Genomic DNA, 16,930 nt, shown 5'->3' with positions numbered 1-16,930 from the left:
TGCCGTCTCTGACAGAATTACAATGTCATCGGCGAACCTCAAAGTTTTTATTTCTTCTACATGGAGTTTGTGGTACACACCACTTCTAACAAACACCGAACACCGCGCTCCAGTACGCTGCCGCCAAATACATCGCTGGCCGCATTTCTCCGGGCGGCTCGCGGCTACCAACGCTGGCCGCCTTGGCGCGCGCGCGTTCTCAGTACACAGCAATTGGCTACGGCAGGAAACATTGGGATTGGATTTCCCTGGAAAACAGCGACCCCAGCCGACGGCTCCATTAACTAGCAAGCCTTATATAAACCCGGCCGCCGACGCTAACGACAGTTCTCAACGGGAAGTGCAGCACGCCGTGTTCCAGCTGCTTGTGGGAGACTCGCTGCACCACTCGAGGTTACGTGGCTGCTCGGCGGAGATCTGGCGACTTCACTTGGAGAGACTGAACTGCACTGGACTTGGGAATAATTACGGGACGTGCACCCCACCATGCACATTTGGACCTTGGTATAACCTAACTTTAATTATGCGTTACTTCTGAGTGTGAGCCTGAGTAGACGCTTGGCTAACATAATTGTTAAAAAGTGATTTGTGATTTAATAAACCAGACTGAAGAGGTTATTGTGTTGTTCCTGGTTATAACAGATTTTAATACCTTCTCCTAATTTTTCTTTTATTTCCTTTACTGTTGCTCAATATACAAATCAAATAACATCGGGGAGGGGCTACAAACCTGTCTCAGTCACTTCACAACCACTGCTTCCCTTCCATGTCCCTCGACCCTTACAACTGCCATCTGGTTTCTATACAAATTGTAAATAGCCTCTCGATCCCTGTATTTTATCCCTGCCACCTTCAGAATTTGAAAGAGAGTGTTCCAGTCAACATTTTCAGACGCTTTCTCTAAGTCTACAAATACTAGGAACGTAGGTTTGCCTTTCCTCAATTTAAAGGTCAGTATTGCCTCACAAGTTCCAATATTTCTACGGAATCCAAACTGATCTTCCCCGAGGTCGGTCTCTACCAGTTTTTCCATTCGCCTGTAAAGAATTCGCGTTAGTATTTTACAGCGGTGACTTATTAAACTGATAGTTAACTGATAAGAGAGGATGGCCGAGAATAAAATGGAGAACGTAAATAATGAGAATGATGGGGAAGACAGGTCTAGGAGAGAAAGACTGCAGTTATAGTCAATCATAGTTGCAGCGGGAATGTGATGTATTGCTCCAGTGGAAAGGGATCGCCCACACACTGTCTGGGAATGTGATGTATTGCGCCAGTGGTATCGTGCTTGCCCACACAGTGTCCGTGAAACTCAACGTGCTCTGGAGGATGTGCAGCTACTACTTTGGACAGCACGACCAGCGAACTTGTCTCCAGTCGAGCACGTGTGGAAGACGATGGGACAAGAAAGGAATCGTGCGGCGCGTCAAGCAACAACTCTTACAGAACCACATGAATAGGCACTCGTGGAATACGTATCCCAGGCCATTATTCGTCATCTCTGAGATCGACTGGATGCCAAAGTCAGCGTCTGAATTGCTGCCTGTGGAGACTATACCACGTACTGATATGGACGTTTCCACTTGGGGGGTCGATACCTGGTACCTCAGAACCGCCTGTGTTATTGATGTGTAAATGTAATGATTTCATGTACTCAGTAGTCACTGTTGCATCAATAAATCTGGAGAGAAATGGAAACCTCTAAAAGAGTGAACTATTTTTTTTTCACGATAGTGTATATACAGTATACAGGGTGATTCAAAAAGAATACCACAACTTTAAAAATGTGTATTTAATGAAAGAAACATAATATAACCTTCTGTTATACATCATTACAAAGAGTATTTAAAAAGGTTTTTTTTCACTCAAAAACAAGTTCAGAGATGTTCAATATGGCCCCCTCCAGACACTCGAGCAATATCAACCTGATACTCCAACTCGTTCCACACTCTCTGTAGCATATCAGGCGTAACAGTTTGGATAGCTGCTGTTATTTAGGTTAAGTAGTATGTACGATTAGGGACTGATGACCTTAGCAGTTAAGTCCCATAAGATTTTACACACATTTGAATATTTTTTGTTCCGTAAGTTACAGTTTTCTGTCCTAAATAATGAAACCGATTCTGCTAATTTTTCTGTTCATTTCCGAAATATTGGTAAACCAAATGAAAGTTAGGCGTTGATGTCACATTTTGCCCACTCAAATATTTTTATATATTTAGTTTGTCAAATGTATCCTTTTTATTTAAATCGTATTAACGTGCTTTACTCTTCGATTTAATGAACGGTGCTATACGTACTTATATTCTTGAGAGATTTGCTAATTTTATACCGTACTTCACCTATCCTTTAATTTTTAACCACTCAACGAAAAATTAAGGATAACATTCTCAGATACACCCGCGGATATTAGAAGGGGCGTCGGCGTTATGTATTACTGCGAATATCCGAGAATATCTACATCTGTGTAGACGTCTCCATACAAGCTCTTTGGTAAAATAAATCTGTTTTTTGATCTACACTTCACTTTGTAGATAATGGTTGTTTAAACATAATGCAAATACTTCTGCTTTTCTTATTAATACTGCTCTCGTACTTCCTTGCATAGAGTTGACCAAGTGGGACGAATTGTAGAACTTTTGACGGTCGCAATAGTCGAGCTAGGTAAGTGACGACAGAGCAACTTGCCTGTGCAGCTTTCACTAAAAGTACATAGCCGAGTGGCAATAATCCAGTCTCTGTAGTCACCTTCAAGAATGTATTCGCATTACATAAATGCTGCCCAGTGTAGAGCAACAGTGCCTGGAGGATATTACATACCTGTGAAATTAGTGCATCATATCGTCAGGGGTCTGGAGTTAGTATGCCAATTGTGACACCCTGGTTAACGCAAACACTGCTTCAATACTTAATTTTATTTGATAAACGGTTAATCGTGACTGTATTCAACTAACCTCGAAGCCTGGTGATACAGACAAAGCGTTTGTTAAATAAAGACTCGTGCACTCCATTCACTGGCCGGTCTGTTCATTTTTCCTTGTGCTTTATGTCTTCTAGATTCTTGTTCCATTCAAGAGCAATTCCCGCTAGGGTCCATTGTTTCTTTCATAGGACGTGCCGTTCTGTTCTGCGTAACAATAGCCTACTACTTATCGTAACTTCTACTATCTATTTTATTACCCTACAGGAAAAATAATATGACTCGCTGAGTTATCCTATCACATCTTTCCCTGCAAAAGGTACAGCAATAGACTGATTGGTTCTCGAACATAATTTATTCGCCTCCTACCCCTAAAACTCTGGGTGAAGTGCCTGAAGCTTTATTTACAGAAGTGAGTCAACGACTGTCGCTTAAGTTTGAACATCTTTTAGTCTCTCACCGTCAGAGAAAGAGAGTGGTTGCACCGTAGACATTAAAACAAAGAAACAGATGTTGACAGCGTGGTCTCGCACTATGAAGGACATGAGCTACATCTATTGAGAAATACATGCACTTTGCGCACCTCGAAATAGAATGATAACAAAATAAAGCACAAGATGATAAAGTAGGCACTATTATTATTGCTTCCGAGTGAGACCCCACCAAAATCAATGACAGGAGGCTTTATGGATGGCACTAGGTAGGCCAATTTTTACGCAGTGTTACCAGAATGCAACTGTGTGGTGTTTCTTCTCTGCTATTATAACAAACTGGCTTTTGAAACAGTAACACAACAAAGGAGAGACTTACGCATTGTTAATTTTTTGCACCTTAATTCTGACAAAAAAGCCACTGTGAATAACGCTATCTATTAAAAACAATTTTTGGTTCGAACCAATAAGTTCATCCTCAGACGGCTTTTCCGAATACAATTACATTTAGCTTTTTTGATTGTTTTTCGTTGTGCAGCATATGCTAAATGTGATTTCAAAAGTGAACAGTCATATCAGGAAAACTCATTCATTTCAAAACAACTACCGGCACTGCTTGTTTAGACTAAATGGCATTATTAACAGTTTGCTACTTTCCCTGCGTTTTTGCACAACCACAATGTCACCACGTCAATTTTCGACATTATAGGATTAATTTTGTTCTGATATGTTAAGGCTATAGCTTCATATTTTTACTCGTCGATAAGACAATAAATCGGCCGCTGTGGCTGAGCGGTCCTAGGCGCTTCAGCCCGGAACCACGCGGCTGCTACTGTCGCAGGTTCGAAACCTGCCTCGGGCTTGGATGTTATGTCCTTAGGTTAGTTAGGTTTAAGTAGTTCTAAGTCTAGGGGACTGATGGCCTCAGATGTTAAGTCCCATAGTGCTTAGAGTCATTTGAACGATACATCACTTTAGCACACATTTTTTCAAATGTAGATTACTAAATGTAATAACTGCGATTGCAGTTGCTACCAATCTAGTATTGTCAGTATATAGTACAACAGGACATTTTGTACTTATTTTGTATGTAAAATACCATATGAGACCTTATAATCTTATAACTGTAGTTAAAGAGTGCATAAACTAGTCGCGAGTAATAAGGGTAACGGACAAGGGGCACTATATTAATAGTACGTGGATGAGTTGGGAATTTGGATTTGAAGGGGGGCGTGCTAAGGCGGTCCGTGCAGTTGGAATGACGTCTGTGTCCAGAGATGCCTTAGTGATCAAAACATCTGAGTTGTAAGTAGGAGACCCCAAAATAGTTCAAATGGCTCCAAGCACTATGGGACTTAACATCTGAGTTCATCGCTCCCCCAGACTAGTAACTATTTACACCTAAGTAACGTAAGGACAACACACACGTCCATGCCCGAGGCAGGATTCGAACCTGCGACAGTAGCAGCACCGCGGTTCCGGGCTGAAGCGCCTAGAACCTCTCGGTCACAGTGGCCAGCCCAGGAGATCCCAGTTTTAATGCCGGGCCTGTGCAAATTTTCAACTTACCACATTGACTTATACCGGTGCCCGGTCGCAGCAAATGTCTGTTCTAATGAATTAAATATGGAATAGTAAAATTTACGATGGTTTAGTAACAATACAACATTTGCCCTGTTTGGTGTTCTAGAGTTAATCCCGCACAGAGAAACGCAGATAATTTATGAATGACTATCCTTACCATAATGCTGTGAACGAAACTGTGATACGAATGCCACTGCAAGAATTTAGTAATTCACCTTGGAAAAAAAGTCGTATGAAGTGTTTGACATGCTTACATCCTATTTTAGGATGGGTCACTCAAACACTGGACACTTTGCATGACAACAAAAACCTGGCATCCAAGACGGGCCGCAGCTGGCGCTGACGTACCTGCGGTGCCCATGTTGAGGATGCTGATCTCGCCGAAGTAGGATCCCGCCTTGAGCGTGGCCAGCACCGTCTTGCCGTTGTCCGCTACCACCTGCAGCCGGCCCCTGTTGACGATGTACATCTCCTTACCGACCTCCCCTGTAAGGCACAAAGCACGTCCATGTACCAGGCCCGTCACAAGTAGAAATCGTACGTCTCAAACGTACCTCGCAGCTCGTTCAGGTGTATTTTCCATGTATGATAAATACAGCCTAAGACAAAAAAAGATACACCGCGAAGGAATTAGACGAATGGGACTGAAACGGGTCGATGTGATGGCCGTCTTATGACAAACGAATGACTATAATGTCAGAAGTATTGGATGATTTAATCAAGAGAAAGAGCTTCACAAACTAGGCAACTCAATAACGCGTTGGTCCCCTCTGGCCCTCATGCAATCACTTATTCGGTTTGGCACTGATTGTTAGATGTCCTCCTGAGGGATACGGTGCCAAATTCCGTCCAACTAGTGCGTTAGATCGTCCAAATCGCGAGCTGGCTGAAAGGTCCTACCCATAATGCTCCAATCGTTCTCAGCTGGAGAGAGATCCGGCGACCTTGCTGACCAAGGTAGGGTTTGGAAAGCACCAAGACAAGCAGTGGAAACAATCTCCGTGTGCAGGCGGACATTATGTTGCTGAAATGTAAGCCCGGGATGGCTAGCCAGAAAGGACACGAAAGGAGGGGTAGAAGTGCCGCAATTCTGTGAAGGGGCCGCGGATGACAATCAAAGGTGTCCTGCTGATAAATGAAATGGCACCCCAGACCATCACTCCCAGTTGTCGGCCGTATGGCAGGTGACAATCAGGTTGGTCCAACTAAAACATTCATATTTCTTTACGTACTACATGAATATATATTAAAAATGGGGGTTCCTATTTTTAAAAAAAACCGCAGTTGATATCCGTTTGACCTATGGCAGCGTCCTGTGGTTTCCCCCTTCAAGCTAGACAAGTTTCGTTCTTTCTAGTTTTTTCGTTTTGGCCTTATTTCGTGAGATATTTGGCCCGGTCACGATCAATGGACCAACCTGTATACAACATGGAGCGACTTCGATGGAGGCGTATAAGCACCGGCATGTAGGCAAGGTATTGGTGTGATATTCGTGTTTTCCGACGTCAGTGCACCAAATGAGGAAATGATAGCTATTGCGACTTTATTAGCAAATGACTCCGAACAAGACCAACGTGTTTTTATTCGTACCTTGGTTGCCGAATGACAAACATCAGCAGATGTCCATAGGAGAATAAAGAGGTGTATGGATTAGCATGGCTGTCGAAAACCCCCAGTTGTGGAATGATGCGCCTAGTTCAGCACTGGTCGCTGTTGGGCACAAGGCGGCGGTCGATCTGCGAGGCGAAACTCGTCCCGTGGGCGTCGGTCCTTTATCTCTTCCCACGCGATTATCAAGCCGTCGGTCACTTAAAAAGCTCCTGAATGGTCGACAGTTCTTGTCGGACGAGGATGTGCACCAGCTACTGACTTCACGCAGGAGGACCAGGGATGGGAAAAAAACTGCACAGTTAATACCGATAATGTTATTAAGTTCCGGTATTTGATTGGTTTCAGTTAGAACAGGTATTTTTTTTTTACCAGTATCTGGGTATAAAACCAAATCATCAATTCACCACAGTAATAGTGCTATAATTTTTGGTTTTTAAATAAGACTTTTTTTTTAGAAAAACCAGTTTGGTAGGAAGTTCTGTGGCTTCTGAAAGACTGTATAGTCTTTGAATGATAATATTCTGATGAAAGGAGTCAACTTACAGATAAACACATTACAGAACGAGTATTTATGAAGAGATCATACAATAAATATTGACCAATGGATTAATTCATTACTGAAATTATTACTATTGTCATATAATTGTTCCTGATATATGTTATATTTTGCATTCTATCTAAATTTCTCATTTGATTCTTTTTTTAAATAGCATATTTAGTTTTGTCAGAAAAAAATTAATTGTATTCAAATTCCCATTAAAAAGTAACGATGTATATTTGACTAAAAACGGGTTCGAAATAATAAAAGAAAAGATCGCTATAAAACCTACGCAGATGCTTATTGTTTGGCTATCATTTCTATGAAACAATAAAAGGTAAAGTTATGGCAATAGTAATAAATTAAAAACGTAACAATTTATTCATAGTTTACAGTAAAAATACAGAATAGCTGATTTTCTGACTGTGTCAACAGTGTACATCTCTACATATATTTTTGAATAGAGTCCGCCTTTAGCAAAAAACAATTTTGTTTTTATAACCCAAACATGTTTCACTGCAGTTGCAACATCTTCAATGGGATTTTATTTTATGTCTGTTAAAGAATGTTCTTTTACTGTTTCTATATGTGTAACTATTAGTTTTTAAATCGTAATTACACATATTTGAAAAAACACACAAAATTATGACTTCATATCTTTTTACCACATGGTGTGGTTTTTATGATGTATTGTGTTTCTACAGTGACTGTTTTGTTTCACAGTTTGTCATCCGCAACCACTTACACCTTAAAGTAGACAAATTATGTAAGCGAAAATTACGATTGGAAAATTGTTATTTCTATGCCTGAAATTTGTTAATTCTATGCACGCGCGCGCGCGTGTGTGTGTGTCTCTATTTACATTATGGTCCACTTAAGTTTTCTTTTTCCTCATCTTCATCATTGTCAACTACTATATATTGAGTTGCCACTGTCACTGTCACAACAAATTCGTATTTTACTAAAGGCGGACCCTATACAAAAACATATGTATTGTAAAAGCAAACACGGAAAAAAGAGCTTCAACCCCAATCTCTGTCTGCATGTAGTCCTTGGAAAAGGAAAGCAAAACATGAGGAACAGAGCTGCCCAGCCTCAGTTTTCACCCTTACGCATTGAATATTGGTAATGCCAAAACACAGGTATAGTCATTGATTACAACATGATTTTTGAGCAGAAATTAAAAAAAAACTAGAAACAGTAGGTGAATTTATTGTAGTATTCAACCCATCACCACTTTTCGAGAAAAGCAACGAACGGTGGGTGGACTAAATTTTTAATTGATTTTTTGAGTGGAACGTATGATGCAGTAGTCTGAAGGAATCTTCAAATTTTTCAGATTTGGCTCCAAATCCATCATTATTGCTGGAAGTAATAGCAAGAAGAAAACTGGAAATCGGTTATTTCAGAAGCCCGTTATTTTGCACGGTTTTAACAATCAGATTAAACTGGAGCTGGAAAAACCGGTGTAACCGAAAACCGATTTCTTCAGCGATAACCGCCATCCCTAAACAGTACACTGTGTTTTCCCAGGATGACTGCCTTAAAGCTCACGGCGATTTCGCCTGATTGGGATACAGATTCGGAACTGCATGGCCTTCGAACTGAAATTTTTTCTCTGCCCCTTATAGAAAACGCTTTGATCAGAAATTAGCAACGAAGGGAGATGCTAGCGGAATATGTCACAGGACATTTAGGAATATATAACTAGGAACCGGAAGGAGCATAATGACCTTGAGATAGATAAAAATGAGACTATGTAAAACGTAGTGTAGGGGATGTTGGATGAGGCAGAAATACTGAGATGAAAGCGATTGTAAATAAGATGTACGTAAGTGGAGGCCGGGATCAAACCACCGGAAGATGAGTTAACTAGAAGACGCGCTAAGTCGCCATGACGTGCAGGCAGGAGGCGGTGCGGACTGACCTTTGCGGCAGATGTAGTCGCCGGGCGAGAAGAGCACGGGTCGCAGTCGCAGCACCAGCTCGCACAGGAAGCCCGCCTCCGTGTTCTGGAAGATCTCGACGCGCTTCAGCGTGTCCAGGTGCACGTTGATGGCGATCTCCGCTTTCAGCTTGTCTGCAACATTTTACATTTATTCAGTTATAATGTAACACGCAATATATTAACGTAAAATTAGAAACTGTTAGTGTACTAAACTATTACGTTATTTGGCAAAGGTAAGAAAAAACAAACTTCATGGGCTGATAACTTGGCAGTATGAGCCCACTAATCATTAGGACGTTGCACCGGCCCAGCCAGAACCCAAGCATTGATTCTAAAAGGCGACATACGAGGTGGGTGAGAAAAGTAATGAGACTAATTTTTCGTCTACTACAGTTTTTCTTTCGAACAACAATATTTTCCCCTACAACGTAGTTCCCTTTGGCAACTATACACCGGTTGAGTCATCGTTCCCAGTCTTGGCAGCAGCACTGAAAGATTTCAGTCGACAGGCCTTTTAACAAGTGGATCACATTCTTTTGAATGTTCTCCTCAGTCCCAAAATGACATCCTTTTTAAAACATTTTTCAGTTTCTGGAAAGAAAAAAGAACAAAAAGGACTCAGATCAGGTGAATAGGGAAAGGGGGGAGGGGGCTTGGAACAACAGGAAAGCCTATTGAGGTCAGAAAGTCCGTGATGAAAGTGGCCGTGTGACCTGGGGCGTTGTCATGGTGCAGCATCCACTTGTCTACAGTGTCCGGTGTCACTCGGTTTGGCCTTTTCCTGAATCTTCCGAAGACATTTTTGTAAAGCACTTGGTTGACAGTTTATCCTTATTGTTAAGCGTCAGTCTGATCTCACAAGAGCAAGACCGAACGAGGTGGCGCAGTAATTAGACACTGGACTTGCATCCGGGGGGACGACGGTTCAGACCCGCGACCGACTATCTTGATTTGGGTTTTCCGTGATTTCCCTAAATCGCTCTAGGCAAGTGCCCTTTGAAAGGGCAGGGCCGACTTCCTTCCCCGCTCTTCTCTAATCCGATGACACCGATGACCTCGCTGTCTGGTCTTCTTCCCCAAACAACCCAACCCAACCCACAAGAGCGAGCACGAGTTCGACGGTTTCCTCGACTCTTGAAGCTGAAGGTCTCCCTGAGCGAAGTTCATTTTGAACGCGTTGTCAGCCGTCCAAAAATGATTTGTGCCAACGAAAAACTTATGCACTTGGTAAGCAATGTTCCCCGTAGGTCTGCTTCAATTTGTCAAGGGCTACACCCTTGAGTTCTCCAATATTAACATAAACCTTGATGACATAACGTTACTCTAAATTCCGCTGTTCCATTTTATTATCCCGCGAGAAAACCACAGCTTCACTGACTGCGCTCTCAAAAATCACGCGTTGCCTGTATGGAGCTGAAACTGGGACTGAGCATCTGGAAGGGCTGATCATACTGGTCTACAGAGGAAGAGTAGCGCAGTGTTGTCGTATCACTCACAGTGTTGTCAGTCTCGTTACTTCACTCACACATCTTGTAAGCTGTTGTACCCTGTCCTTACTGTAGTAACTGTTCGTTGATATGGCAGACGCTGGCTCTGGGACGGAATTGACGTCTGAAATGGTGCCACAAATGTTCGATCGGAGACAGGTCGTGTGATCTTGCTGGCCACTGGAACACTTCATCGTCAAGCAGACTGTATATAGACACACGTGCCACATTTGTAGGAGTACCATCTTGTAGAAAAATGGCACCACGATTCTGTCGCTTGTCAGATAACACATGAGGTCGCAGGATGCCCGTTATATATCTCTCTGCTGTCAGAGTTCCCGCAGTCACTGCCATCTGTAACCTGAAGTCATACGCTATTGCTCCCCACAACATGACGACAGGAGTGACACCACGGTGTCTCTCCAAGACACTAAAAGATCGGGAACTGTACCGCAGGTCGCCGCTATACTCGCTGACCATGATCATCCGGGATGTGGAGGCACGTGATTCATCGCCTAACCAATGCGAGGCCATTCGTGAGCAGTTCCCGATTCCTAGTCACGACACCACTCCAAACGCAGCGTTCTAGTGTCCCCTGCATGCTACACTTGGGACAATAATTCCCTATTCCGCCTGCTCATAATCTCCTACTATGACCCAAAAGATTGCAGGCAGTCCATCACTTGCTATCAGATGGCAGGCGCAGATGTGAAGCTGTGCCAGATGACGGCCATCGTCCCTTGTAGTTGTCAGACTTGGTCCACCAGAACCTTCACAACCAGTACCCTTGCCCTCAAGTTCCGACGCAGTCCAACATCGGGCCACTGTCTCATCCGTATACCTCAAAAATATGGATTGTGCACTGTTGGACTAGACGGCTGTATGGAGACCCACAATCAGGCTCCTTTGAAACTCTGTTAGTTGGTGATAACGCTGTCTCACACACGTTCGCAGCGTCTCCGTGACTTTAGCACAGGACACTCAGCATCTAATGGTGTTGTCCCCACTACCACACCCAATAAAGCACTAAAGAGGAACAAATTAATGCATTCTGATGCGCTCTCCATCTGTCTGAGAGAATTATTACTGTCATCGTTTACGTACCCACCGATGGTGCGTACGTGGACGAAGATATGTTGACCTCTAATCAACTCTTCTGGGTTCTTCACTTTTTCTTGTCAAGCGGTCTAGTTGAACAGTGAAAAGCTACGCAAAATTTAAAAAATCTATCCAAGGTTTGCATTTACTGGACGCGAGTTATGTGTGATGTTTACAGGGTAAGGATTGACCATTGCATCAACTACCCTAAAATTGCCGTAATTTCATTATTTTTTAACATAATAGGTAGTGTTGTAGAAACAGCACTTCAGTTAGATAATCAAAATGTGGTACTTAAAGATATAGTGTTATTAATAATAAAATTTGTAGGTTGTACATATTAATGTTACTTGGATTATACTCATAGGTTCTATGATGTGAAAATGTAAAATTTTCTTGCAGGGATGTTAATCAGCAAAATCCAAGAGGAAATTAGTTTGTTTACTACCTGAGATTAAAGTGTAGAGAGTGTAAAGGTGGTGCGCTGTACTTCACTCAGTTTGGTAGACCTATGGTACTGTCTTCGAAGCACGATGTTAGAAGTTCGTGAATGACGAATGAACAAAATACTGGCAGTTGCTACATAGTCAAAGTGCCAAAGAATAACACAATATGTCTGCTACAAGTTGCTGTTAAGTTTCTATACGTTGCTCACTTCGTTGAAAATTACTACTCTCCTTGTCAGTGACTGACTGTTCCATCATTAGTATTACTTGATAATTGTTTGGGTGGATTCATTAAGCACAATGGATTGAGACGTCATTGTTAGTTTAGTATGCCCTCCATCGAAAAGTATCATTAAGTCATAACAAGAAAATCATGCTATGGGATCAGAATAAAAATTCTACTTTCATGAATGCTCCAAAATTGGACCACCTTCCCTCCTCGCGAATTACTGTTCAATATTTTTCCGACATGCGACCGTAAAATCACGACACTGGTTGGGTTTCTTCAGAATACTTCCTCGGCCCCGTATGTTTCGGATCGATCACTTCTGTACACTCTTCTTTAAGGATTGCCGAGCTAGCGCGAACACGAAAACAACCAACCGTAAAACACGTTGTTCAGACTAGAGATGCTTAACCGCGTGTTGTCGCATCTCACTCACACTGCATTTATTGTCATGTCAGTGTAGATGCAGCAATGGTGACCTCAAAAAGCACTATACAAAGCGGCGATGCATGGTACAAATGTTTCCGTAAGCAGATGTTTTTGTCGTTTAATGGCAATCCAAAAATAGTTTGTTGTCAAACATAATCTTGCTCAACTATTATGGAGACGTGTGTGTGCCTTGCGGGAGCGGAAGAAGACTTGGTTTACCCTCAAACCACGCCTAACTGACTGTGTTGCCGCTATGGCCTGACTAAAGAAGAAGTAGGATTATAATACACACATCAAAAAATGTTTTGCATCACCTTGATGCCGAGAGTTCCGGTACCTGTACAGAAAATTGGAATAGAGATCAACATAAACATCATTCCCGCCCATTTTATTGCTCATGAAAACCACACATTGCATGTCGTACCACCATAGAGCGAGACCTTCAGAGGTGGTTGTTCCAGACTGCTGTACACACCGGTACACCTAATACTAAGAAGCACATCCTCTTGCTCTTATGCATGCCTGTATTCGTCGTGGCATCGACAAGTTCATCAAGGCACTGTTGGTCCAGATTGTCCCACTCCTTAATGGCGATTCGGCTTAGATCCCTCAGAGTGATTGGTGGGTCACGTCATCCATAACAGCCCTTTTCATTGTATCCCAGGCATGTTCGATCGGATTCGTGTCTGGACAACATGCTGGTCACTCTAATAGAGCTATGTCGTTATCCTGAAGGAAGTCATTTACAAGATGTGCACAATGACGAATGCCTCGCCAATATGCTTGAAATATCGGTCGGAGGATGGCATCCACGTATCGTACAGCCGTTGACGCGCCCCATGAAAACCAACAGAGTACGTCGCCCCACACAATGCCACCCCAAAACAGCAGGAAACCACCTTGCTGCACTCGGCGGATAGTGTGTCTAAGGTCTTCAGCCTGACCAGGTTGCCTGCAAACAAGTCTCCGAGGATTGTCTGGTTGAAGGAACATGCGACACTCATGGGTGAAGAGCACGTGACGCCAATCATGAGCGGTCCATTCGGCATGTTGTTGGGCTCATCTGTACCGCGCTGCATAGTGCTGTGGTTGCTAAGATGGACCTCGCCATGGACGTCGGGAGTGAAGTTACGCATCATGCACCCTTTTGCGCACAGTTTGAATCGTAACAGGCCGTCCTGTGGCTGCACGAAAAGCATTATTCAACATGGTGGCGTTGCTGTAAGGGTTTCTCCGAGCCATAATCCGTAGGTAGCTGTCATCCACCGCAGTAGTAGCCCTTGGGCGGCCTGAGCGAGGCATGTCATCGACAGTTCTTGTCTCTCTGTATCTCCTCCATGTCCGAACAACATCACTTTGGTTCACCCAGAGACGCCTGGACACTTGACTTGTCGGGAGCCCTTCCTGGCACAAAGTGACAATGCGGAGGCGATTGAAGCGTGTTACTGACCGTTTAGGCATTATCGGACTATATGCAACAGGAGCCGTGTACCTTCTTCCTTGTGGAATGACTGGAACTAATCGGCTGTCGGACCCCCTCCGTCTAATAGGCGCTGCTCATGCATGGTTGTTTACATCTTTGGGTGGCTCTAGTGACATCTATGAACAGTCAAAGGAACTGTGTCTGTAATACAATATCTACAGTCAACGTCTATCTTCAGGAGTTCTATGAACCGGGATGATGCAAACTTTTTTTGATGTTTGTACTTTGAGCATTACCTAGCTACTTTCGTACCAGAATATTTAATAGGCTTTTCAAAATAAATAATACAGCTTTCGTGTGAGCTAATTACAAATTAGCAGTGGACTTTTAATAACAAGAAGTGAGTCGGTTGTTTATTGAATAATGAGAGAAATACAGTGGACGCGCTGAGGTCACATTTTCACTAATGTCCAGAGAGCGTCAGTGAGCTTTTATTTTAACAAAGACAGTAGACCAGTGGCTGTTGACTATAGTAATGAAAAAAAGGGAACAGAAATTTAATTTTAAAACTCTTAGTTCTCAGATCACACTTTTACAGCAAATGTTCGAAACTCCGAAATATGTTCACTTACTGGACAAATTACCGTGTATGTAGATTATTAGCCGTTGTTTCATGGCTGTACCTTCTCAAGAGCGTATTTCCATCTTATGGCTGCTTTGAAAATATTATGGGATTCGACGTCCTCTATCCTTCTCTGACGTTATTATCACATAGTTCTTCCCTACCATGTATGATCACTCGGAGTCCAGAAGGAACACGTTACTGCGTCACTGTACCTTAGTCCATTCCTATACCACAGATTTTGTAATTATTAATTATAAACTAAGCCACAGCAGACTGCACAACAGAACATTACCCTACACGGCACTACGTTACACTAAATTAATATATTTGATCAGTAACATCTTATCTATCAGGACACTCCCAGACGCTGTGATGCGGTGTGTCCATTGATCTGCATACAGAGGCGTCTCGTGTGAGGTGATGTATTTTTATTAATAGGTGACATTTGGACTGCGTCTAACCAAGTACAGCAGTATATTGGCTTCTTGATCTGTGAGAAGTACGATGTCCTTCATCTTTCTCCTGTATTTTGAAGTATGTGATAGGTCTTATTCCGTGTTTTTGCTTTGTCGCAGTTTTCTTGCCATTCCTTTTCAATGCGTGCATTCATTTCCTTCTTCGATGAGACTCATGTGCTTAGTATTTCCTCCTTTGGCGTTTTTAGAGCCAATATAGTATGCTTAACATATGGCTAGGTCTGCAACATCAAGGTAAGACTTTCCCTAATGAATACTGCTCCCCAATGTAAACTTAGAGGGGCGGTATGCATGCGGAAAGTCTTTAGCCAAAGAATAATTATAACAAATCTAAAAACAAAGAATGTGCTACAGAAATAGGACAGCCCTTTTGTGTTGCGCAGATAAATTCCTGATTTAGTAATATGTGTAACGATTCTTATGTAAAGCACAAGTTGCTACGAGGTGTTGATTACAGTTTACACAGTTTCGTAATTGTGAGAAGTTCTCACTTTTAGCTGACAGTATAACGACATTTATTAGGGCAGTACCACAGCTCGAACACCTAAAACCGAATTAAATGATCTTAAAATACGTATATGTGTCTGCTTTACATCACATCAAAATCATTTATGTGTGAAAATCAGTATTTGTGTACAAGAGAAGTTTGAAGGTTAGCCAGTATAGAAGCAAATGTCTCATCTTTTGTTTCTGAATATAGCTGTGAGTTGAAACGTCATTCAAGAGTGGACTGTTGTATAAAAATGACTGTAGAATACAACCCGTTATATCTGATGCAGTGCCATTGACAGAGACAACTGTAATGTTAAGCATGCAGTTTGGGTTGTGTTGTTTCGCTGTTATTGCTGATATTATACAGGGCCACTGCTAACTTCTTTTGCGCAGATAGAGGTGTTCTTGAGGGGAATCAGAGCACCAACATTTGGTAGCGAACCCATCTCCGGAAAAGCGCCTTGTAGAAGAATAACAACTTTGAACGATGGAAGGCAATGCACATTGACAGAGGTCGGTGTCTCTCGTCGTTTGATGTCATGTCACGTGTTATCAGAGAACAACCCAATGAATCGAAGCACGTGTACATTTGTTGCCACTGAGTGGACGAGACAGAAGGAGCATTAGAGACAGGCACAGAAACGTTTCCCGATTATAAAGACACGTTGCACATCTACGATCAATGTGCACGAAATTCTCGGTGAGCACAATGCTTGTATTCCGAACGATTTTCGCATCATGCCGTCCATCATGTGCCATGTTAGCTGGAACAACTGCTGCTGGAAACCGGCACCATCAGGGCTAATACAGGCCAATTGCGGTTGTGACCGGATGCGCCTACTGTTGACGTGGTAGAGGAAGTCCTCTTGCCGGTCGACAGAACCTGTCGGCGAGTGCCCACAGCACCACAGGTTCCGCTGATGTATCGCAGAGCAACGTCTGGCGAGTTCTCCATCAACACCAACATTACCCATACCACACGCAGAGGGCGCAGTTATTGGCACCAGCTCATTTTGCGTCACGTGGCGATTACTGACCATGGTTACTATACCACTGTCTGGACATTCCACACTTTCCTCGGGTCATTGGTTGGTAGGTAGGGGGGGGAGGGGGGAGTGAGGGAGGGGAACAAACAACGAGGTCATCGGTCCCATCGAATTACGGAAGGATGGCGAGGAAATCGGCCGTGCTCTTTC

General features: G+C 42.9%; 1 protein-coding gene across 1 annotated transcript in view; it reads right to left on the bottom strand.

Moving 5' to 3' along the window:
* LOC126336082 (potassium/sodium hyperpolarization-activated cyclic nucleotide-gated channel 1) overlaps nucleotides 1–16,930 on the bottom strand; it is a 1,174,950-nt gene that overhangs the window by 102,178 nt on the left and 1,055,842 nt on the right. The window contains exons 9-10 of the mRNA XM_049999562.1: nucleotides 9,012–9,164; nucleotides 5,284–5,421 (exon numbers count right to left, since the gene is read on the bottom strand). Coding sequence (XP_049855519.1) covers nucleotides 5,284–5,421; nucleotides 9,012–9,164 — 291 coding nt within the window. The remainder of the gene's footprint in view (nucleotides 1–5,283; nucleotides 5,422–9,011; nucleotides 9,165–16,930) is intronic.

The sequence above is a fragment of the Schistocerca gregaria genome, chromosome 2 (genome assembly GCF_023897955.1).
Source record: "Schistocerca gregaria isolate iqSchGreg1 chromosome 2, iqSchGreg1.2, whole genome shotgun sequence".
Taxonomy (NCBI): Eukaryota; Metazoa; Arthropoda; class Insecta; order Orthoptera; family Acrididae; genus Schistocerca; species Schistocerca gregaria.
The sequence above is the reverse complement of the archived record's forward strand: the minus strand, read 5'-3'. Positions and strand labels throughout refer to the sequence as shown.